General features: G+C 37.0%; 2 protein-coding genes and 1 long non-coding RNA gene across 3 annotated transcripts; 2 read left to right on the top strand and 1 right to left on the bottom strand.

Annotated features, from left to right (window-relative positions):
- Nucleotides 1-175: 175 nt before the first annotated feature.
- On the top strand, nt 176-8,490 carry LOC133517934 (growth hormone-inducible transmembrane protein-like). The gene is made up of 8 exons (XM_061851416.1): nt 176-361; nt 447-653; nt 747-852; nt 1,223-1,364; nt 4,221-4,396; nt 6,799-6,959; nt 7,514-7,646; nt 7,891-8,490. Exons 2-8 carry the CDS (start codon nt 458-460, stop codon nt 7,976-7,978), a joined length of 1,002 nt encoding a protein of 333 aa, XP_061707400.1. The 5' UTR covers nt 176-361; nt 447-457; the 3' UTR covers nt 7,979-8,490.
- Nucleotides 8,491-11,806: 3,316 nt separating this feature from the next.
- On the bottom strand, nt 11,807-20,416 carry LOC133517930 (TBC1 domain family member 25). The gene is made up of 9 exons (XM_061851414.1): nt 20,081-20,416; nt 18,811-19,016; nt 18,268-18,475; nt 16,988-17,169; nt 15,974-16,112; nt 15,498-15,628; nt 14,722-14,917; nt 14,067-14,195; nt 11,807-13,844 (listed from the first exon to the last, which is right to left on the bottom strand). The coding sequence occupies exons 1-9, from the start codon at nt 20,120-20,122 to the stop codon at nt 12,090-12,092; spliced, it is 2,988 nt and encodes a 995-aa protein (XP_061707398.1). The 5' UTR covers nt 20,123-20,416; the 3' UTR covers nt 11,807-12,089.
- A 50-nt stretch (nt 20,417-20,466) lies between these two features.
- Nucleotides 20,467-21,640, top strand: LOC133517931 (uncharacterized). Its single transcript, XR_009799427.1, has 2 exons — nt 20,467-21,032; nt 21,284-21,640. It is a non-coding gene; the product is annotated as an uncharacterized LOC133517931 (long non-coding RNA).
- Nucleotides 21,641-25,774: the final 4,134 nt, after the last annotated feature.

The raw sequence follows: 25,774 nt of genomic DNA, 5'->3' as shown, positions 1-25,774 counted from the left end.
CAGTTTATTTTATTTAAAAAAAATGACAGGATATTTAAGCAAATGTTTAAGACGTCATAACCATCAATAAACTTATGCCAGCCTCAAACATGCTTTGATTTAAGAAAAACTTTAAAATCCCTTTACCACGTTTGCTATTGGTCGATATTGCGTCAGTAATGTCATTAATGTCAGTATTTTCTAGACTAGACCCGCAAGATAAATCGCAAGTTTTTCCATCAGTTGTTTTGTTTCACAAACAGCGGCCGGATCCGCCGGATAGTGAGCCGTCAAAAAATATACTACGTCGCGACAATTACCAGTTTTTTTAAAAGATTTTATAACATTGAGACCCTGTGTTAATATCTGTGGAAACGTACACGTAAGTTTTCTTTCACTCAAGAAATTTCTCGGCCTTACGTCAGTTTATGGTGTAAATTTGATTGATCTATTCTTATTTCATGCAGGTTGCATCACGATGTTGTCTCGCATGTGTGTTGCTCGTTCGTCGGCCACTGTAACTCAAGTTTTTAAGGCTCCGGTTCCGCAAAAATTGGTGCCCAAGAATTATGTTATCACTATTAGAAACTACGCACGTGAACCGCGCTCCCGCGTTGCGACCAGGACTCAACCGACACTGTGGGAAAGGTTAATGGCTCCTGCAGGTCCTAACGGTATATACGAAATCTCTGCTCATTCCATACATATATTAACACAACATAAGCATTATGTGACTCTTAATATAATATCTACTTCTTTATTTTCAGCTTTCGGCATTGGAAAAGGGGCTCTGGCTGGTGCATCAGCTGTTGGTCTGGGTGCTCTGTGTTACTATGGCACGGGCGTCAAACCAGGCACCTTGCAGGAAGCACAGTGAGTTGTTTGTTTGAAGTTACTAATATGTTATCTGTAAACAAACCTAATCGAAAACAACAGGGGAAACTATAAATAGAACAGCTGTAATTGTTGTGAAACTTGTTTTCTTACATTGATATTTAAATAAACCCAATATAAACCAAAATAGATGCTAAGAAAATGATTCTAATCTCTCAAGTGGTTGAAAACCTGATTGTAATATAAAGCAGACATTTTTGGTTAAACTATAATGCCCAAAGCAGCAAATTGTGGTAACCCCTAAATAATGAATAGCTGCCAAATGCTGGGCTGAAACATAATTCTAAGAATATGGTGATCTAAAACATTTTAAATCTAAACATGTGGTTTACAAGTAGCCTGTTTTCAGCCTCTGGCCACAGTATGTTAAGGATCGCATCAAGACAACTTATGGGTACATTGCGGGCTCACTCGTCATCACAGCTGGGAGTGCCATCACAGTATTCAGGACACCTGCTCTACTAAATCTTGTTGCTCGAAATGGATGGATGGTAAGTATTCAGACAGTAAAAATTTGTCAAACAAATACCCCCTTATTCATAAATGTCTACTAAAGTTAACAAGCCTTTAATAATCGTTTGTCCCTTTCCAACATATTGGTATGATGGAAAGGGACAAACAATTATAGCGGCTTGTTAACTTTAGTAGACATTTATGAATAAGGGGGATAGTATATACAGTTCAATAATAGTATTCAGTTTTAGCTTGTGTCATGATGACAAAGAAACCTATGGACCTATTCAAGTACTAAAAGTATCATATCATGTCATTTATTCCATTGAAATCATGTTCATTTGTACATTTACAACAACATTGACAACATTTCAAAATTTGTAAAGTGGGCTAAATCGAAAACCATTTTGGAAAATATACTTCTCCTGTACTGTAAAGATATCTTAATTCAAAACGCAAAACTCTCTTGCGCACGGTTGCTTAAATAAAATAATAAATTGCTTAGTCCAATAAATATGTCTTGAGTTAAAAACAACATAATTTTTTAAAGGAGAATAAAAATTATTTAGTTTTATCTTTACAAATTTTTAAAGCGAATGGTAGTTATTTAAGATATTAATTATTCGCCGCAAGAAAAAAAGTCTAAGAAAGAGATATAGCATGCTCTTAAAAACGGTTTTATCTTGAGTAACTCTACCTCAAACCAAAAAATATAACCAAATTCCAAAGAAGAAGCACCAAAATTTTCCTTTGAGACTTTTAAGTTTTTAGGCAAGAGCGATTAATTCTTGGTTTGAGACTTTTAAGTTTTTATACAAGAGCCATTAATTCTTGGTTTGATGTTTTCAACCTACAGTCAAGAGCCAAAGCTATTTCAAAGAAGAAGCACCAAAATTTTCCTTTGAGACTTTAAGTTTTTAGACAAGAGCGATAAATTCTTGGTTTGATGTTTTCAACCTACAGTCAAGAGCCAAAGCTATTTCAAAGAAGAAGCACCAAAATGTTGCTTTGAGACTTAAGTTTTTACGCAAGAGCGATTAATTCTTGGTTTGATGTTGTCAATATACAGTCAAGAGCCAAAGCTATTTAAAAGTAAAAGCACCAAAACTTTGGTTTGAGACTTTTACATAAAATAGTATCAATAAATTTGATGAAGGAGACAAAAGCGCTGGTGGCCTAGCGGTAAGAGCGTATGACTTGCAATCCGGAGGTCGCGGGTTCAAACCCCGGCTCGTACCGATGAGTTTTTCGGAACTTCTGTACGAACATCTGATATTCACCAGTCGCTTTTCGGTGAAGAAGAAAAACATCGTGAGGTAATCGGGCTAATCCCAATAAGCCCCTCTAGTTTAACTAGTGCCTACGCCAATTCTCGGGATTAGTTTCCAAGCGGACCCCAGGCTCCCATGAGCCGTGGCAAAATGCCGGGACAACGCGAGGAAGAAGAAGAAGATGAAGAGGATTATTGAAAACTACAAAGATTTCAACGAATGACGAAAACCATGCTGGTTTAAGAAAATTCATTCTTTATTCAAGACATACTAAACTTGGCGTTAAGAGATTTCAGCTCTAGATATAAATAATATCTATTTCACATTGAGTAACGCACTCTTGAACCAATGCTTTTTCTTGTTTTTATGGAGAAATATAATTATCAATTCAATTATGACTATCTAAGCCCCAAGAAACAAAGTTTCTTGGCACGAGTTCTTTAAGTATTGCACTAAGACAGTTAGGTTCAATTTAAAAAATACATTACTTAAAACAAAACGTAAACGCTCTTGGTGAGAATAATGAGCTTTTTAAAAAAAAACTTTTTATAGCTCGGATAGAGAATTAATTTTTTTAGCTTAAATAATAAACTTTGAAATATTTTATATCTTGACGCAGGAATTTTATTGTTTCCTTATATAGGAAACACAAAATGTCTTGACACAAGAGTATTTACTTGGCTGGAGAACTATTTTTTTTCTGTGTATGTAACTAGTTATTTTATTTTATTTCCATTCATTTCTTAGAAAATCGCAAAAAAGTGTAAAGATAAGATAGATATGTTTATTTTCAAGTAGGCATATTACAATGCACTTATGAACGTCAAATAAAGCTACACCTGCTCTACCCCTACACCTCTGACCCCAGAAGATTTAAATCCCCCCTCAATTGGAGGAGGGTATCCCAATATGAACTGGCAAGAAACTCAGCGGGACACATCGTTTCATAACATTACATCTTATAATTAACATGCATTAAATAAGAAAAAATACAATTTAGATTACTATAGAAATCATATGTAAACTGGAACTTCGATGTCATTACTATGGTTGTATAAGAAAAAAATATTTTATGTATATAATTTGAATTGTGTTGGGTTGTGATAGACTTATAAATTTCAAATGTCATTGTCACGTCTTTGTGTTTTACGTTTATTCACAGGTTCTTTCTTTCAATATAATATTATTAGAGCTTTTCAGCCGTAGTAATGACATCATACTACACTTACGACCCTTTGGTATTCGCCACTTTTAGATTTGATAGCTTTAAATGAAAAGTTTGTTTGAAAGGTGAAATAAAAAAAACATGTATACATTAGAATTTCATTTTCTTCAATACATGACATAAATAGCCTACATGAAAAAATTAAATGTTGTCAATTCACTTGTAATGTTATAAAAAATGTAATATAATACACAAATTATATTTTTTTACTTTGATGCTAAACTGGCATATACAAGATTCTACTTGTCATACTTCGTAATGCTTACTATTTCTGATTCAGAAATTTTAAATTGTAGTTTTGTTGGTACATTTGTATTTATACAAATCTATTTGGCCTAACAAAAAATATTAATAAATCTTTGTATATGTGCTAAAACTCATGTGTTGTAATTTCCCAGTCAATAATCATGACCATGGGCCTCATGATTGGATCGGGCATGGTCGTGCGAGGCATGGAGTATAAGCCAGGCTTTGGCCCCAAACAACTGGCCTGGATGGTGCACACTGGCATCATGGGGGCAGTAATTGCACCTATCTGCTTCCTGGGAGGCCCTGTTCTTTTGAGAGCTGCTTGGTAAGTTAACTAAATTATTAATTTGTTTATGCAACCGTTGTATAAGAAGGGTCAAAAGAGGCGAGTGAAACGAGTTACAATGTGAGCCGGAGCCAAACATTGTAAAGGAATACGCCATGAGCATTTTTACACCCACTTATACAACATTGCATACAATACTTTTCCTATGAGTCAACAAAAATAAATCTTAATTTAGGTAAAAAAAGCAAAAGTATATAGCTAAGATACGCGAGCATACCTTGTTACGCGCCCAGCCCGCCTCGGCCCGACACCTTGTCGTAACTCATGAGGCCCTGGTACTTGCTCTTTGCTAAATTAAATTTTTGGACAGTTTTTCTCGATTTTGGCCACAGTAGCCTATGGAGACTAACAAGCAACGCTAAGCGGTCTTCATAGTTTATGGGTGTTACTATATTATGCAACCAAATGAATATTTTGTAAGTTGGCAGCAATGCACTTAGTTTGAAACTGTATTAGTTTTGATTTTGTTAGGTTGGTTGCAATATGGACAAAACTTTTAGTCATAACTTTGATATGCATAACAACTTGTAATAATTATCATTGCGCATACAAATGAAAAGTCATATTATATTGTGTCATACATTTTTAGCCATAATATTTATTAACATACATGCTCAAAAAATATATGACAACTGCTATATGTCATATATTTTTTGTGCATACCTAACGAACCTAACCTAAAATTTTATGCGAATTAAATTTATGACTATAAAAATTATGACATAACTCATTTATGACAAAAACCCAGTTATGCTTAGGAATAAATCTGACAAAAGATTTTTATGACTCCCAATTGTATGCATAAAGTGTTATGACAATTAAAAATATGACGAAAGTTGCTATGCGACCAGAGGGAATCCCCAGTAACGTTATAGCGATTTTAAAGCACAAGTGCTGTTATGAGGAATAGACAATATAGACTTGAAACCTTATATTCGTGTTAATGAATGTATAAATGACAGATAACAGTAGAGGAGTAGGAAAAATACTATAAAAAGATTGAGTATTTAAAACACGACATGACAACTATTTGGGAGCCTTTAGAGAAATCCTTCATTGAATAAGCTAACTGTTTGGAATTTGGTTCTAAAGGATTAACAACTACTACTGGACAAATTTTAAATAGATTAATCATATACAGTGTGGAAATAGTACATTATTGCCGAGGCCGGGATAAGAGTAATTCGTGGATGAGTGTTAGTTTTCGTCCGACAAAAAAGACGAATCCACGAATTGCTGTTCCTGCCGAGGCCTATATAATGCTTTTCTTCAAACATGCGAGGACATCAGGTAAAATAATGTAAGCATCAACCAGCACTGAAATGGAACCTTCACATTAAAAACGTCAAAAACAATTTCCCTCTTCAATTATTTTTTAAACCGTAAAGGCACAACTATTCTGCCATTCAGTACCATTCAATATTTGCTCATTATATATAATTGTGCAATATAAGCTGTATTTGTATGCATGAGATCCTTAAAAAAAACATAAAAGTTGTATAGTCTTTGATTTTATTAAGCAGTATTCGCACGATCATACACAACGGTCTTACACGACTCTATCCTATAGCTTGAAATGATACTGACCGGGTCGTGTAGACGCAGCCTGCGGCTATATTAATTAGTAAAAAACGATATAGGAATAACTTCCTGTCCGCTAAAACACGACAATAATGGTTTTTTTTTTTTTGAGTTTGATATATTTTTGCTACAATAAGTTGAACATTTCCGAGCATATTGGAGAAAAAGTATGTTTTGTATCTTTTTAAAAATAAAACAAAGTTTCCTTTGAGTAAAATGAGCTAGCTTAAGGTTTAAATGCACTTTCCCTCCGGATATATATAAACTCAATTATATGCTAGGACCAAATGCTTACATATTTCGGACACCTCTCACATCGCGTAAAGAGTAATAATTATGGGCACAGTTGAAGGTACGAGACCGCAGGGCCCTTTCCCTACCAGATAGTGTGGTCAAATTATGTAAGTGCTGCATAGGTGCAGATGCAATTAAAAAAACAAGGCCATGCCTTGGCGAGGAACAGAACCCTATGGAGGAACCTGGTCTTCAACGGAAGGACATGAAGTCACGTTCCTCAGTATCGAGGGACCGATAAATAAATGCTCCAAAATTATTGACACGAATTCATAGCATCTTTACTTTAGGCACTATATGTACTCAAGACACCCAATTCCAGCCACTTGATTGGTCCAGTAGCTGGAATTGGGTATCTTCATCTAGATTCAAGAAATTTGAATTTTTTGTACATTAAATAGGAGTGCTAAGTTGTTGATGTGGGGCTGGCAATGTATCGTTCATACACACCAAAGTGGTCTCCAATAGGTTTTCAATGAAGCATACTCGTGCATACGTGTTTGCAGGTACACAGCGGGCGTAGTGGGCGGGCTGAGCACGCTGGCGGTGTGCGCGCCGTCGGGCGAGTTCCTGAACATGCGCGCGCCGCTGGCCATGGGGCTCGGCGCCGTGTTCGCCGCCTCGCTCGCCGGCATGTTCCTGCCGCCCACCTCCGCGCTCGGCGCCGGTCGGTACCTGCACCTGTACCTACCATCAGCTGACTAAATATTTAGGCATACTTCTTGAAGGGAGCCCCCGAACATGGCGGGAGGATCGCCCTCAAAGTAGACCCCGGGTGCGTTGGGACGTCGACATCAAAAAGACTGCGGGGAAGAAGTGGCACCTGGTCGCACAGAACCGTGACGAGTGATGTAAAATGAAGGAGGAAGCCTACACCCGAAGGGTAGAGACGGGCTAAAGAGACAGAGAGTTGGTGAAGAATACAAAATGACATTATCAACCAAAAGATACCACATTGTCGGTTGATTTCAAATTGAAGCTATTCCATATAGCTAATAGCGCTTTATTGACAACCGACAACAAGTACCCTTTTGGTTGAGGATGGCAAATTTGTTCTGTCCTAATGGTAATAACTGGGAAAAACCGTTATCTTAAACATGGTCCAAAGGGGCTTGACCCACTATACTTAGGGAGATAGGGAGTGGTAATACCCCGATTTTCTTCATAAGATAAATGAACTTTCCGAAAAGAAACGATGACCAGGTAATTTTATATTTCCAGGTCTATATTCGCTGAGCTTGTACGGCGGTCTGATCGTGTTCAGCGGCTTCCTCCTGTACGACACGCAGGCCATCATCAAACGAGCCGAGATGCACCCTATGTACGGCATGCAGCCCTACGATCCCATCAACTCGTAAGTACATAATTGTAAGGCCTCATTTGGGATTGCTACATGGTTACGTAATTAAAGATTTTAAATTATAAGTATCCACGCAGTCGCACACTTCTAAAGCAATCTTAAAGATGCATCACGCTCAATCACTGTAAAAGTACCGACTTATGTTTAATTATTTGTGTATTTGTGTGTGTTGCATCTATAAGATTACTTTCTATTGAGTGTAGATTTGACAGTCTAAATATACGTTTTTTTTTTACAGGGCGGTGTCTGTGTACTTAGACGTCCTGAACATCTTTATGCGCATAGCTATGATCGTGGCTGGCGGCGGCGGCAACAGGAAGAAGTAGACGGCATACTTACATGTAGCCAAATAATAAATTATATATAATCCATGCTTACCACCAATGTTAATTTTCGAAGTAAAAATAAATTACGTAGTTAAATTCTTCGTAAAAAATCGACTCCCTAAGTAAGGAGGCTTCGAACGATGTGATATTTACTTAGATAAGTTTGGACTTTGTAGGTATTTTTAAGGATAGAGCGTAGCCGTAGAGATATTTCAACATATTCTAAATAACCTTTTAATTTCTACTACAATATCATTTGTGACGTTTTAAGACAAACCGCACCTTGTTAGATGTCAATAAGGACAATTTCTAAATGCGTCTTCATACATGTAGCGCCTTAATGACAAGTGAGGAAGTGGTACCTGTTGACTAAAAACGATGCATGTAGTCTATTTATAGCGGAAGAAAATAATGGCGAAATGTTGAGCTGTCTCCCCGGGTACATGCAACGGGGTCAAATGTTTTAGCGACGGATCTCGCTTTTATGAATAAATTATCCAGTAACTTATTAATTGTTGTTTTATTCCTATTCCATGGAAAATAATTCGCGTGTAATATTTACGGTACCATATCGGACTCACGGTTACGTTCGGCGGTGTTAACATAACCGGCCCGCTTCAAGGAACAAAGGCATTCTCTGACAATCTCGCTTGCTAATGCTGTTAACCCTTTACCAGGCTGACAGTTCAGAAATGACAATGGAATGTCAGTCTTACTCATCTAAAATAGAACACATGTTTGAAGTGCTTCATGTGGGAAATATATATCCCTTAGCCTGGTAAAGGGTTAATGTAAACATTGGACCAGGAATGCGGGCCACTATAACCTTGCAGGTGCCTTGCGCCGACTTTCGCCAGTAAAAAAAGAACATTAGAAGTCTCACGCAATTTCATATTATATATTAGTTTCTCATTGTATATTAGATTCAGATATTAGGATAAAGGTTAACGCGTGCCATTATTTTTTACTTAAGCATCATGGTGTAATAGTCCATATTTATAGAGTCTGTGCGGAAAGAGAAGACTCGTGGAATGTATTGGGCCCCATACATTCCACGAGTATTCTCTTTGCGCATAGACTATAAGATTTTACTTTACCTGGAGTTTGCGCAAAGGTTCTTTTCAACTAGACCAAACTTATTATTTATTTATTATTGTCAATGTATCGCCACGTCTAAAAATATCGATATAGACAAAGTGCCAAAAATATGTATAAACCACCTTAATACTCGTATATGGGCAATAACATAGAGAAGTAAGAAGTAATAGAGTGCAAAAAGTCTAATGCTCAACGAGTTTCAGCTAATATTATAAACAGAGTAAGTGTAGGAGTTGAAAATAGGGTTCCGGTTACTCTGGTTATAATATTAGCGGAAACTCGTTGAGCATTAGACTTTTTGTTTGCCGCGATATCTATTGTCGAGTAGCAGAAAGCGAGAGTTACGCTACTCGATGCTAGATGTCGACTGCGTATATATTAAGCATTTTGGTACCAAAACTGATGTATGGAGTGAGCACTCTATTACTTCTTATTTCTCTATGGCAATAATAATCGTACTAACAGCAACTGATTAATTGATCATCGATGGAACTTATGTCTTTGTAATAAGGTTACGCATTGTAAGTATCTGGACCGTGTATAATAGACAAAAAGTTACTGACATTTTATAGCTCTCAAATAAGAACAAAAATATAATTAGTGTACCAAATGTAAAACAACAAAAAGCCGAAATAAAATTAAAAAATATTGAGATTGTCATTTCTCTCCTGTCAGCGTAATCTTCCTGATTGAAAAATGCTATAACTACCTTTAATCATGTGATAAAATGAAAAAACTGAGTTAGTTCCTGTTCAAGCTATAATAGTTTATTTTTCATTCAGCGATAATTAATTCAGTAAAATATTGATTCAAAAATATAATATACAATAGAATGGATATCATTGTAAAGCACTGTAGGCCACAAGCATGTAAGTACTTGAAATAAGAGTCAATATTAAGGTACGAGATTTATTCTTATAGGTATTATAGTTCGGCGGCTTTTTTCGAAATAGTTTTGGAATAATTTGATAAGCCTCGATAGTTCACGTCGTCGACTAGATTTACTCTCACATCATGGTATCGAGTAGATATTTTACAGAAGTAAATATGAGAGAAAGACCATAAAAGCAATATAAAGCTTGTGTCGTATGTGCACGGATTTCACACGTTGTCATATTATGAGCATTTACATTTTTTGTTGAATCAATGGAGTTTCGTCCCTTACCCGATGCATTCTTAAAAATTAAATTGCATGCATTCATAGGCGTTCTAAACATGTATATGGCGAAAATTTATTTAAAATAATACACAGTAAGTTATTTATGAATTCACATATCTGATAATATTTTATTTATGACATGAATGTATCAAACCAGGGACAAAACGGGGAACTTATTAAAACTCAACTAATTAACCTTTTCGTCTAGCTGCACGGTTCGATCGATCGATTTTATATAGAACGAGTTAGCCAATTCCACGCCCAGTTACCCGTTTCGATGTGTTTTAGGATGGTATTCTACCTGTCCAATTTTTTGGTCCGATATTTGCATCTCACATTTTGCTTATTAAGAGAGTGTGACGCAATGCACATTGGACAAAGAAATTGGACAGTTGGAATACCATCCTTAGATACCTATTGACGAAAATCAACCACTTCCTAGTATATAAATGCGAAAGTGATAAGGATAAGACGTAATACCGAGCGATATCTTCTATTGTGCTAAGGTATTGTTAGCTAACTTAAAAAATCTATCACAACATAGTCAACAAAATTACGTAGTACGTCATATAAAAACGAATATAACAGATAGATGCAAAAATATCACAATGTCAAAATAAGTTCTTTGGAATAAAGGCTTCGGTTTTAAAAAGATCCGCTAGTAGTCATCAGTATATAGTATTGTTTTAGCATTAGCAAAGATAATTTGATATAGAGGTGGATTGTCAAAGAAAACTTTGTAGCCACAGTAAATTTACTGCCATCTTTCGACACATGATTAAAACCTTTAGAACGCCATTTGACTAAAGTGGCGCCACTATTTGATACTTAACAAATTTAACACATATCAGTGAAACAATAAGGATCAAAGTCAAATGGCGTTCTAAAAGTTTTAATTATGTGTTGACAGATGGCAGTAAATTTACCGTGGTTACAAAGTTTTCTTTAACTATCCACCTTTATTTCAAATTCTCTTTGGCATTAGTAACCAACGTAAGGTTTAATGGATCTTTCTAAAACTGACCCCTAACTTAGTAAATACATTAAGTTACGTGTTAATCAGTCCCTCGTAAACTAACTAATTGCTTACACAATTGTAAGTACATTATTATTTAAATTAAAAATTACATTCATCAGAATATTTTGAAATTTACTAATTAAAGTAAACAGATTCCTTAATGATAGACATAAATACAATTTAATACTTTGTAGTCGATTTAAATTTTTGAACACCTCAACAGTTTTAAACCTGTGTGGTCTCTAATAAAATCTCTATTCCAAAAGGAAGTTTAACAAGTTGAAATTGTTTATTCAAAAGTTTAATCGAGGGCGGAAAATTAATCTCAATTAACAGATTTTTAGAATACTGCAGTCTACACAAAATTAGAATAACACTGCGCGAATACCATGTAGCCTTGACTGTTTTTCCATTTATTAAAATATACGTTTGCTTCTCACTTTCACAAAATTTCCGCTAGCTTCAACATCTTCTTTTAGTACAGTCAAGATTTTTAATACGTATAATATTTACTTACTTAATTAGGCGGGTCCACACAGAGCGAGCATACGCGCGCGGCAATTTCCTCACGCACAAAACGGCCAGTGTAGACATGCCTCGGAGGAAATTGCCTCGCGCGTATGCTCGCTCTGTGTGAACCCACCTATAGAGCTAAATTTACAACTGTATACATATTGTGACCTGTACTGATGCAAATTTTATTGCACGTCCGTACCTATCAACTTAGCCACCACGGTTCCATTATTGAATGTACATAATAGAATATCATAGTCTCTACTAGTGTTACAATTCGATAAATACATATTACGAAAATACACTATGAGCGAGAGGCAGGTTCACGTGGTGACGTCACCTTTGTTCTGGTGTTTGAGATAGATGGCGTACATATGGCGCGCCTGGTTGAGCACGCGGTTGACGTTGTGCTTGCGCACCATCTTGTCGAAGTGCATCGCCAGCTCGTTGTAGTCCATGCGGTTCCGCATGACGTAGTGGCGGTGCTGCAGCAGCACCGTCAGGCACAGGAACATGAGGAAGGGGTTCCCGCCGCCGAACACGCTCGGCGGCGGCAGCCCGCTTATACTTTTAACGCCGTCACCCGCGGCAAAAGTCTTCTGAACGGGCGGTTTTAAAGCTTCATACTTTTTTTGGAAGTTGTTTATAGTCGACGCGACACTGTGCAAATTCGTCGGCTTCGCATTCAACAGCGACTCGCAGTTTCTCTTCGCATTTTCCAACTCCTGCGACATATTCGAGAAGAATTTGTGTGATTTCGAGACGCCGTCGTCTGTGGCCGTGGGGGTCTGCGCGTCGTGGGGCGGGCGGGGCGGGCGGGGCGGGTCGGGCGGGCGGTGGCGGCGGATGGGCGTGACGGACTTGCGGCCGCCCTCCTCGAAGATGTCGGCCGTGTCGTCCAGCTCCAGCTCGGGGTGCTCGTCCGGCGTGTGCGGGCACGAGGCCGCCCGCGCCGCTCGCTTGTGTAACGGGTTCTCCCACAGGTAAATATCTTCCGCGCTCCGGGCGTTCGACTTTATCGTATCCATGGGTGACCGCTTTGCCGTTTCCCCGACTTCCGTTTGAAGCTCTAGTGTGTCCTTCGTCTCCCGCTTGCTCCGCTCGTCCCCTTTCTCCTCGGTGCTGGTGGAGTCGGAGGGCGAGTCGATCATGCTGCACCGGTTGACGTACGAGGGCCCGAACACCTGCCGATCCAGATGCTCGAGTTCCAGCCTCAGCTCGCGCGTCATGGAGGTGGTCATCGGGTAGTACTCCTGCGAGTCGTCGGGGCTGCTGCCGTCGTTGGCGTCGTTGTAAATGCTCCTATTGATTTTGTTTAGGAGGGACTCCTTGACGCTCGGTTTACTAAGGTCACTTTCGTCCATAGACATTTTGTTTAAAGTGATTTTGGGGTACGCCTTACTGGTCTCTATGACCGAGTGTGCTCGTTGTAGTTTTTCCCGTCTGATCGGATCAGGTTTGCTGCTCGTCGCGAAATTCAAGAATTCGTTTAGGTTTTTGATCATCTTCACTTTCGGCCTGTTGTCGGGATCTACGTCGTTGAGGCCATCGAACTTGTTATTGTGCACGGATATTTTGTCTCGCAGCAATCTTATTTGTCCCCCTAACGTCGTATCCTTTCCATCCGGGTGCGCTTTTCCATTGACGACGCTCCCGTTGCTGGCGCGGATCGGATCTCGTTTCTGAGAATCTGGCGAGCTCGTCATATTTGGCTCGGGAAGCTTGGATTCCTTAGAATCTTCACTCGTATCGACCTCATTGTCGAGTTTGGCTTTGATAGTTTGCAAAGCGGCGTCGTCGAGACTCTGGAACTCCTTGGCGCGTTTGAGCGAGGAGTCCTCCAACGTCGCGCTCTCGTCGAGACTGTGGTTGTGCGGGCGCTGCGTGGCCAGCGTGGGCGCCTTGACGCTGGCGAGGCTGAAGCTGGAGCTCTGGCGGCGGATGGCGCACAGCTTGGTGTAGGCGTTGTCGCGCGGCGCCTTCACGAGCGGGCTGAGCGGCGGCGAGCCCGGCTCCGCGCGCTCGGCCAGCGGGAGCTCGCCTGCGGGCGTGCGCTGCGGCAGCGACGCCCAAAGCACCTGGCAACGAAACGGGAGCCCTTAGTATTTCCAGTTTCTGCCTTCGTAGCGAGCTAACCTTCGTTTGTAACCGATGCTAAAAAACATACTGCACTAATAATGAAGTGAGAGCATTACATACAACTTTAATGTGAAAATTCGCCAGGGATGCTCCTTTAAAAATCCAAAATTAGATATTTACATTAAGTAGGTCACTTGTTTTCTCTGTTAAATAAGACCCACCTCGAGCATTCGAAGCGCGTCATCGAACGCGAACTCGCGTTTCATCTCGAGCAAGAGCCAGCGGTAGCAGAACAGCAGGTCGTCGGCCTGCTGGGACTTCAGGTACGCGTAGAAGTCGGGGTCGTACACCTAAGGAAGACAAAACACAATTGGTACCAAGTAAAATCCTACATGTTCAGTAGGTTTTTCGGAAATCTGAACACAGTTTACTCGCTTCCTAAGTATTATCATGATGCATTATAGGAGAAGCAACAATTAACTTGTATTCCATGTTTTTAAAAACCTAGCAGGTGAAACTTTACCATAACGAAATGTGATAAAACACGAAAACCAAATTTCATTAATAAATTTGTTTCGTGCATTAAGAGGTTCAGCTAGGAAAATACTAAGAAAATAGGCACAACATCATACACAAAGTTGACCTTGGTAATTGAAATTTTACAATAATTAAATCAGCCTCTTCTATGCGGCGCTATTTTCTATATAAAGTGTTCGGACCCCGAGTGACAATAGACATAAGCGATAGATAGATAGATAGCGATCTTTTTTCTGTTCCTAACCTGCAGCGAACTTGAGCGTCACGGTCTCGCCACCCAGCAGGCAGATGTAGGCGCTCGTACCCATGGTGCTACTCGTAGCTGTACTACACAGGTACCTGCAGCGCCTCGGTGAGGTGCGCGAACTTGAGCGTCATGGTCTCCCCGTCGAGCAGGAAGTTGCAGTGCAGGCGAGCCATGAGCGCGCACAGGCAGATGTAGGCGTGCGCCTCGTCGCCCATGGTCACCAGCAGCGGCGAGGCCAGGTCCGACATGCCCTGGCAGTACGACACGCGCGGGTGCTGCAGTGCGTACCTGCCAGGGTAACATACATACCCGTAAGATTGACGTACTTCCAATTTTGCAATAGAATTCCTGATCATCATAAACTATGACGCAGGTGCCTAATAAATAACTGTCTATACTTTCATTCCAAATAATATTATGAATACCGACTATACCTATTATATGATTATACCTTGTGGCAATCGAACCTTAGTGTAAAACCAAAGGGGGACTGATGGGGTATATAGGCCTTGGCGAAACTGGGCACCTAGTCTAATGGTGCGATTAACCATGAAAAAGAATCAGTAACCAAATTATAAACCTGCTCATCAAATCAGAGAAAAATCTTCGAGGCAGACATTAGTGGGTAATCAACTTTAATTAGTAATATGTTATGTTGATTATATATGTGAGTACTTATAACAGAGACTCGCGCCTGCAGTCAAACTGTGCAAACAGTTTTGCAGGAAACTGATTGTAAGTTTATTTCATGTAATAATAATAAACAAACAAACAACTAATCAGTAAAATAGCCACTGATATGTATGAAATATTTTGGATACCTATCAGCAACTCAATACATAATAAAATGAAAAGTACAAATTCTTACGTGGTTAAAATATTGAAGAGTGAAGCTATATTTTGATTATCGTCGCTGCCGGCGTAGAAGTTGTGGTGCCTGTCTGTGCGCAACACGTCTTTGCGAACCATACTCGTCACGTACGCCAAGTCGGCGTTCACCTGCAATGTACAGTTTCATGAATACGTAATATTATTACTATTAGGGCCTGTTTCACAATGTCCAAGGAAAGTATTGGAAAGCTAATTAACAAATAATTAAAAAAAAAAACTGCTGAGGCAGACAGAGATATGACGTGGAATGATTGCATGACTTTATTTAATTAACTTTGTACCTACAAATGGATAGTTATTAAAATATGTCAATTAATTAAACGAACATTGAACAAAGGAAACAAATTTTACTACCCCCGCATTTGCCCATGATTTATACAAACAAGGTTGCCAAACCAGTGGCAATTAAACTTCAGCCTTCAATATTCGGTTAGTTTGGTAACAAGTACATACTATTCCTTTCTGTATGCAGTCTTTCCACCGTGCTCTGAGAGTGTAGTATTCGTTGGCTTTCCTCTTTATGTAGTCCATTCGTTCCTTGCCCGTCATTCCATCCGGATACACGTTCAGTATGTGTTTCCAAACTACTTTCCTGCAAAAAAATACACGTTTACAAAGTATTATCAGAATATATCTTTGTTTTGGTTCCAGTTGGTTGATTTTTGGTACATATCAATGAACTTCCGTTACACTAAGGTCACTTTTAAAATACCTACTTTAAATTGGTTAATTGTTGTTTATTGCATGTTTTTTTCGGTGAACAGTGGTTACTTTTTGCCAAGCCTGATAATAATATATGCATTTATATGCGTGTTAGTTTTAAGTATATTGCTGTGCCCTTGCAGGGTGTCACATATAAACCCACATACTTTAAGCTCCACCTAATAATGTGTAATGTGATATGCAATAAACATTTTGAATTTTGAATAATTTTCTGGTCAATAGTATGGCTTATGAATTTTGCAAAGTTAGATAAAGCTGCAAAAATGATGGCATTGAATGTTATAGAATAATAAGAGATAACGCTAAAAGCACTTAACGTCTCGCGGCTCACCATACAATAAAAGTTGTCAGTCAAATGTGAATCAATGGTATTAGAAAATGGAATACAATTTGTTGTTTTAACATCGAGCGAAATAAACCAAAAGCAACTCTGTTCCAATAAATAATTATTTAAATTTCTATGTTGATATTATGATAGTGAACCTCAAGAGTATAAAGTTTTAATTCCTCCTAAACTAACAGTACCTAGTAATTTTCACAGACTACTCAGTTAATGATGAAAGTCTGTCTAATATAATATGTAATGGCGAAGTAAATGATTTCAATACGTACACGCATACAACGTAACTCTATTTTCTCCGCGTCTTAAATATAAGCAACAACTGCTAATATTTTAGGGTAAATAAACTGGCTTGGTGAGTTGCTTCGAAAAAGTTGGAACTATTCGTTATTTTCCATCAATACCTTAAACTAGGGTCTATCCCGCCGCAATAAATGGCTTCTCTCAGCTTGGTAGTGTTGGTGATCTGTCCGACCGCGTCGAGGAAGGTGCGGAACTCGCTGTCAGAGAGCGGCGCGCGCGGCGGCGTGTTCGGGTCCTCGTACAGGTTCAGCGCGCGAGACACCATGTTGAACGTCTTCTCGACCTGGCCAAGCATTAGACTTGGGGAGTTAGTCACAGATGACGTGCGGATTTCGCTGGTATATGGGATTAATTGGAAAATGTGATATGCTGTAGCATGACGATTTATGTTAATGCGAAATGAAAATTTATTGTTAATATCTAAGGCAAGTTATTACTCATTATTTCATACATAATATTATGCAAACTGAAGCTTGTGAGAGCTTAGTTAAATAACAGCTCGATTTTCAAGTCCAGTTTACTATGAATTTCAGTTAGCAAATATGTACCTAGTTTATTTAGGAAACAGTTATTGTAAACCTCAAACGGAAGAGCGGGGTTTCCTGACACAGATGTATATATTCATATACTAGGAAACTCCAGCCATTATATTATAATTGTAATTATACGCATGCGGGAGTGTGGTCATGACCCTCGCTCCGGGTCGTTTTTGATGCAGAGGTTGTCCATCGCCGTTCAACGTGGCAACGCAGCGAGCGTGATGGGCTCCTTTGCATCTGGAGGGGCGCGGGGCGAGTTGTGCGGATAGTTTTTGTATGTCTGTTAGATTTAGGATTTAGTTCAGTTTAGGTTAAGATTTTTGTGTTTGTATAACTTTGTATTTTTACTTTATACTTTATTTATATGTGGAGTAGCTAATGTATTTTAATTAATATGTTGTAATTTTAATTTCTTTTTTTATGTTATTTGTGCTAGTTATGTAAGTTGACATTATTATTATTACCAATATTAAATAAATACTTTTGAATAGACCAAAATAAATTGTAATTTATTTGTTACCCAAATAAACATTTTTCATTTTCATTTCAGTTTTAGAAAATTCTTCAGTACTTCATAATGACCCCAACAAATAAGTTTATACCTAAATATTTATTGAGTTCGTAATTAGGGTTCCTCTGCTCTAAAGGAACCCTAATTCTCTTCACAACAAAGATAATTAGTGTCCTGCATAATTAATATTAAACATTCATTTTTCACAATTTTCTTTCTTATTATGAATAATCGAGCACTAGAAAATGCCATACTTCGTGTTCATACCAAATTATCACTCAATAGGTATCTGACAATCTGATCTAGAAACTGACATTCATAGAAAAGTTACCTGATTCATAAACAGCCCCTGTAAGCCAGTGGGCACTTCCTGCTTCTCTGGCTGATGCGGCGCAGGCGCCACGGTGGGCGGCGGCTCGCGTGGCGCCGGGCTGAGACCGGGCGGCTCCCAGTCCTCGGACGCCTCTGCAAACGGCTTCATGTCTACGCGGAGCTGGACGCATGGCTCCGAGCGCTGAGTTTGAGCTATATTATGCGCCCTAGAGACGAAATAGGCATATGTTTGTAGTTAGAAAACTTAAGAAAAATATGGCAATATTTTAATATAAAAATATCATGTTCTTTGCTGTCTACAGACACATATGTCATTTCTATCAGTAATATAATTCGCAAGTTTTATCTATTAACATACCTTGTGAAAAGAGATGAATTTTAGTTGATCATACACAAAAAAAAAAAAACATTTAGAGTGGTAATAGCAAATTTATTTTTAACTTAAACTTTTAAGCCCAAGTTATATATAATTCACATGTTACTTTTTAAATTTGTGATATAATGAATAACAAAAAACTAATTAAAAAAAAACATGTCTTACTTGAGAAAAGCAGCATCCAAATCCCAGTCAGAAAGCAGTGGCAAGAAGATCTCCTGACCATAGTCATCAGCAGTCCGGTATGACAGTGTGAAGTCAGACTTGATGTCAAATGCTTTTACTAAAATGCTTTGTAAAACCTCCAGAGAGGTTATCTGGGGATCAACCGAAAACTTCCTCAGTTCGGGCTGTAGCTTGCCTTCACACTTCTGAAAAGAATCAATGAATTCATTAAGATCTTAAGAGAGCTAACAGCGTAAGCTAACAGTGTAAACTCCATATAATGTCACTTGATATTTACTCCCTATAACATCAACATTTGTTAGCTTAGTTGGTTTACTTTAGGTTTATTTTCTCTCTATAATAACGAACTGAGTGTGTTATATAGAGTTTACACTGTATTTTTAGGAAGCCAATTACTTGCAGTAGCTGTTAATGAGTATAATATTTTCAGCCCTAACTTGCATAAAATATATTGCATGTAGCCACAATCTTAATATCTGTTTAGTGAAAAAATTATTGCACACTTTGCATACATAATATTTATTGGTTAAGATATTTAACCCCTTAACTTCACATCAACTTAATATTTGATCAGAAATCTGAATCAATATAAAATTCCAAGTGTAAAATCTTAAGTTTGTGTTAGAGCTGGGAAATTTTAAAGCCTAGGAATAAATGTATACATAAAGTATTCTATAAATTGTATATAATTTCTTGAATATCAAATCTGATTGACTTTAATCATTCATATTGCGATTGCCTGCCCTCCAAGGATTAAATAATGTTTTATCATTTTTAGGCATTATAAGTAAAAACAATACTTGAATGACACAAAGTAGATCTAAGTAGGTATGTGTTAAAATTCAAGGTGGTTAATTGTCGTTCTGCTCTGATAACCACGCTAATTTAAATTGTTTGCGAATTGTTAAGACTGAATATATAATTAGTGGAAGTGTTCTGAGAAAATACAATGTTATACTTAAGCAAAAACGGTGAAAAAATATTAAAACCTGAGTTAGTCAAATTTGCTTAACAAAGTATTGTCAAAATAAAGATATTTTGTCCAATCCATTCGACGATATTCCTAATAACGTGGTGTATATTGAATGGCATATGCAAAGGTTTTTTAAACTGTTCATCTTACAAATGCATGATGATGTACTTTTGTTGCCTTACATCTAACCGATGTATAATATTTATTGATTAACAATCTGTTATGATAATAGGATTAAACATTCTTGGTGCACCTATATTACGCTAAGATACAAACCTTCACTTTCACTCTAACAGCCTCTTTGCTATACCCAAACATGACTACGCTTAACTATTATCACATATCCATATAATAATACACAACTAAAGCTAATGTTAGTTACTTATTTTTTCACATAATTACAAATAAATAACAAGAAAATGTAAGGAAAATTTAGTCCAGACTTCGTGCACAAAAGAAAATAATGACAACTGTGACATTTAATTTTTTTAATACCCAAGGGGACGAAGCTATTTAAGCCATATAAAAAAATGAAGTTTCAAAGGCGTATTTCACGACTTAAATCTAAGAAGAATAGTCAAAATCGCTATTTGGGTCTTTGTTACAGCCGCTATAACAGTGTCTAAAACACACTCAACAAGGACTTGTTCAGAATGTATATAGTACAAGGCCTGTCGACTTCCTTAGAAAGATATGACGCTTCATAATTGCGCATGTGTGGTCTGACGCTCTGGAAATAGATACCAGTTATTAATATAAAAATATTTTGCTACAGCAACATTGCTCCTATCTGACTTTGTCTATTCAACTTTGGGAACAAATAAAATCATTTTTATCAAATATTTTGATTTATGTCACACTACCATATGTAAATTATTATTATTTTATATAAATTATTACCTATTTCAGTTTGTCTTTGTCTATGTTCATAAAATCTATGGAGGTCAGAGGCACATATACCCTCCATAAAGCCTTGCACTTGGGTCTGGCCGGTTAGAACATAGACAAAAGTCTGCAATGTCAATGATGTCAAAGTCATTGACGCAAAACTATTTTCATTTTCAAAACTATCAGTTTTCATATAAAATGATTAAATAACGATTTATGTTGTTGAAATAGATTTATTGATTAATGTTTAAAATTAAAAATCCACCGCACAGTATCTCCGCTCAGACTCGGTTAAAGTTTAATCCATTGTACTAAACTAAGAAACAACAATTATTTCAAGGTAAGAAATATTTTAATCTATAAATAAAATAAGTGTACTATTGCCAAATTCAAATATATAAATTTAATCTTACCACCCTCTTAAGTCGCACGGCCGCCCTATCGCGTCCAAAATTACAATCTAAATTCATCATAGATGTAAATTCTAACATTGTTTTAGCTGGCAATTTAGAACTCTGGTAGCTATTAGCAAGGTTAGTAATTAGGGACATAGGTTATAGTATTGTTTAAAATGTGACTGTTTTGTTTTAGAGGGTGAACGTGAGCAAAAAATCCTTGGGCGTCATATCATTTCCTTGGAAAGGCTCAAAATCAAAAGGCACGGATCCGCCACATAATTGTGACTAGTTGTAGTTTCCCGGTGACCATCAACAAGACCGCTGCACTGAGCTGTGGAGCAGAAAGTGTCCGACAATCGGATAGATGTAATAACAACTTTGTCTGTCATATATTCATGTAATTTTTAGTTTTTTGGGCTGATATATGTGATATGATTACAAGTTACACTAATTGCAATTGTGGAGTAAAATCAGATGTGCCAAAGATCATGTTTTAGATATATAAAAATCTATATTAAATGCAATAAATAGTATATGTATATATATAAAATTGTTTTTATCATGAAAATTTTAATGACTTCTATTTATTGTTATGAAGGTGATCTGCGAATTAAAACATGCGCTAAAAATAGACGACCTAAACAAAAATAACTCCTTAAAAAAATCAAAAGATAATCACACGCACAGGATAGGTTAACTATTTGGTACCCATATCAATAATGAACCGAAATTACCGACCTGTGGTCTCATTGAATAAAATTCATATAGGTATGTAGATATTATATGGAAGTGTCACAGTTAGTTCAACAAGCCCCGTCCGATACATAAATTTGTATAAAAAATGACTTTTTTCCTGCCTATTGTATGTTTTTTGAACGAATTAAGCTCTTTTGATCCTAATATATAGGAATAAAAATATTTATAACTTGATAATAAACTGTATTGTTACCTTTTATATTGAATAAACTTTAAAATATAGATATCATTATCTCTTAGGACAAAAGATGCCTGTGATTTTGATTAATATGTAACATAATATTTTTTTATTTGATAAATACTAATTTAAAAACCTCACCCCAACAAAAACAAAAAATGAAAAAATACAAAAAGAAATTCCGTCGCCGGGATTCGAACCCAGAACCACTAGCTAGAACTGGATCACTACCTACCAAAACCCGCCAGGCTAAACCGGTTGTCAATTTTAGTACTGAGATACAAAGAGAGCGCCACTAGTATAAACGAACTTTTGAAAGGGGCATTTTTTTGTATGGAGTTAGCGTTCTTCTCCTAGTGAGTATTATATTCTTTGATATAGTATGTAGGTATCACGGACTTCTAAGATTAACCGAATAGGGTACATTGGCCAAAAAGTGTGTCCACATGAGAAGTCAAGGTGGGCCGTTGCATCTCTTTCTAATTAGGGTGACCATGAGTTATATGTATCTGGGATATTAGGATAACGTGGAATATATAGTTTGCCCAAGATCTTTTCTCATTTCTGCATAGTAGAGAGAATCTTACTGTCTTTTTGCTGTGCTAATATTATGGCCCCTAAAAAAGGGATGGATATAGTTTATTCTCTTCTGTAAAACGCTTCACAAAATCTTACTTAATTTAGTCGTCCTAAAAGCTGCTACTGATAGCTGATAGGTCGATATTCGTTCTCGCTTACACATACTAATAACTGGGGGCCTACCGCAAAAACCGAAATTCGCAAATTGCGGGGATCTTTCTCTTTTACTGTCACTAAGACGTAATAAGAGTGACGGAGAAAAACACCCGCAATTGATGAACTTCGATTTTCTCGGTTATAGCCCTGGATTCCATGTGGATGAGATTATTATTTTCTAAATAAAATACTTAAGGTGTTACGCTGCCGGACATGTGTTTGAAAATTAATAAATGGCGGCCGTTAGCCGCCACTGTCGAACTCAAAAATGGTCACGATTTTTCATTTGTAGTCTGCCTCTTTCGCACTCATGGTATGTTCATATGCGTGATGGCTTACGTGTTGCACACTTTAACTATCTTTAATTCTTTAAGCGTCATCTACTCATTGTAGATCTGTGATAGCAACTAGTTTTCAAATTTGCCGCCTTTTCTACAGACAGAAATGTGTGTCCAACCTATATCGAATCGATTACGTATATATAAATAGTTAGTAAAACCGTTTCGGACTTTGGATTTTAAATTTTGCAATTAATTATTCTGTAATAGCTAACATTCCACCAATTTGATCATGCCGAAATATAGACATACCTAATTAGATAAACTTACTTAAGTACTTAATAAGAATTGTGTAAAACTGATTCACATCGTGCCGACATCATGGTCACCCTAATGAGTTTGACAATTATCGTCTTGTGTTTTTATCGTAAAATTGAATGATTGTGGTTCACCTGTGAAAATATATACCAAAATCAGCAAAACTTTCACTTCTACAATCTATCACACAATTTTTTTTTACCCATTTATTAAATATTTCGCAATTATATGCTGAGCTTCACCGTTCACGTAATTAATATCGAAAATATGTCATCAAGTTGGGGATACCAGTTAATATTCAAAGTTTCTACAATGTCTACCATATTAAAATTATGATTTTTTTATTGTTGTGCACATGCTTGGTTTATTCAGTTAATAATATAGACATCATTATTATTTACAAATTGCTTAAAATATTTGAGAACCGCACTCTGTATATAGCACTAAAATAGTATAAGAAAGTATTTAATTTCAGTAGTATATTGATATAAATACTACCACAATGGTATGTTTTTAACATTGGCAACATGTGCGATTGAGACACCGCGCCCCACTTTTGCCATCTCAAGTGGACCGTTTTCTCTAGTCTGGTAAGAACACCTTTCTGCCTCAGTGATAAGGTTCAATTTACTATAACAAAAAAAGTTAGAGTGTGCTCCATTTTATATCTCCATGGTAGGTATCCGGACCTAGAAAATAATCTTTATATCTCCATGGTAGGTATGTGTACTTTGCATTAGTTTGAAATTAAAATGAAAAATGATTTATTGGTACACAATAGGTTTTAACTAGAACCAAAACAAGAGCCTTCTTTTAAGTAAAACAAATACTATTGCATTCTACCACGTAAAGCCTGACCAGTAATATATGATCACGCTCCATATTGCGGAATTTTACTGGAACTAAATTTTGCATACTAAACTGAACTGTCAACCTATACATGAATTCTTATCTTATTTGTGGTTCAAAGTCAAGAACTAAAAGTTCATTAATGCATGATTGAATATAACTTATACAGTTGTTTAATTTAATCTGCTGGTCTCACACAAACGTCACCGATTTAAATCTATTTTTTTTATTTGCCTCTCTATCGCTCGAATATGCAAGAGTGATAGAGAAGCAGATACCTAAAGAAAGGACCATGGGCAATTTTGTATGGAGCTTGGTTCCAAAACCAACACAGCCGAGAGCTAGGTCGTTAAATAGGTCTGTAAATCTACTTCATTTCAGCGGGGTAATGCTGCCAGCATCTACGGCACCTTGCCGAGGGGTGAATTTTTATTTTAGTTTAGGTTTTACTAAAAAAATGTATTATGTTGTATTGTTTAAATAAATATATTATGTTAAAAAAAATATATAAATATCTCAGTTCTGCAATGGAATTCCGCTTGATACCCATATAATTAAATGAAGTTTCGCGGTTGGTTCGCTGCAATACAAGACGAAGATTCTGTTTAAATTAGTTTTGTTGAAAGAAATTCATTTCTATGTATTTTACATGTTTTGGAACGTTTACTAGCTCTCACTGTAGCTGTCAATGTCATTGTGATTCCGTCCTACCCGTTTTAATGTAATCCTTTAATTCCGTTTTACTCGTCTGGCTGAATGCGCCAGGAGCGCGAAGCCATTAAAAAAAAAGTCATTGTCATTGCAACGCTTTCTTTTCGAGTGACCAATTCGATACGAATTTTGTATAATCGAGTCGTTCGGTATAATAGAGTTGTTTCCATCTACAAATCTTAGGGCAGAATTGTATCCTTATAAATTCTTTTGGATTATAAGAACATGTTAAACTACTTTTAGGGCCTTTAAGGGGCCTGTAATGACCATATTTTTGTAAATATTGAATTTAAAATATCTTTTGGCACACTTCACTTGACCAAACTCGAAACGTCTTTGAAGATTCTGATGACGTCACAACACTCGGATTGACACTGTTGACAGCTAGGCGATAAACAACAAATGACAAATGTCAGTTGACAGTTCGTATCTTCTTCGTGTGTATGTAGTTATGTGTCAAACCGTAAACTGTGACGTCACACAATTTTCAAAGAGCGTTTTGGGCGCGAAAGCATCTGTCAAAATATATTTTGTTAATTTAACATGTTTAAAGCCGTTTTTAAAATAAAAGTTGAATTTTAGGGCAACTTTTAGTTAATATAGAACGTAATAAAAGCGTTTAAAAAAATTGGAAACAACCCCATTGGATACGAAAGAACACGAATGGTAATTTCGATTTTCTATTTCAGCACGGGATTAACAGAGATGGATTGCCAACTTGATAGTACGATACGGTGACTGTACGAGTTGTTTTTCTCTTTAAACTCACTATTTGATCGGTTTGGTGTTCTATATGATGGGTGTTTGTTGATATGTGAGACGTGTTTGTTGAAATAAGGTTGTAAGCTACACGCCACAA

This window comes from Cydia pomonella, chromosome 5 (genome assembly GCF_033807575.1).
Source record: "Cydia pomonella isolate Wapato2018A chromosome 5, ilCydPomo1, whole genome shotgun sequence".
NCBI lineage: Eukaryota > Metazoa > Arthropoda > Insecta > Lepidoptera > Tortricidae > Cydia > Cydia pomonella.
Note: the sequence above shows the minus strand (reverse complement) of the source record. Positions and strands in the feature narration are given on the sequence as shown.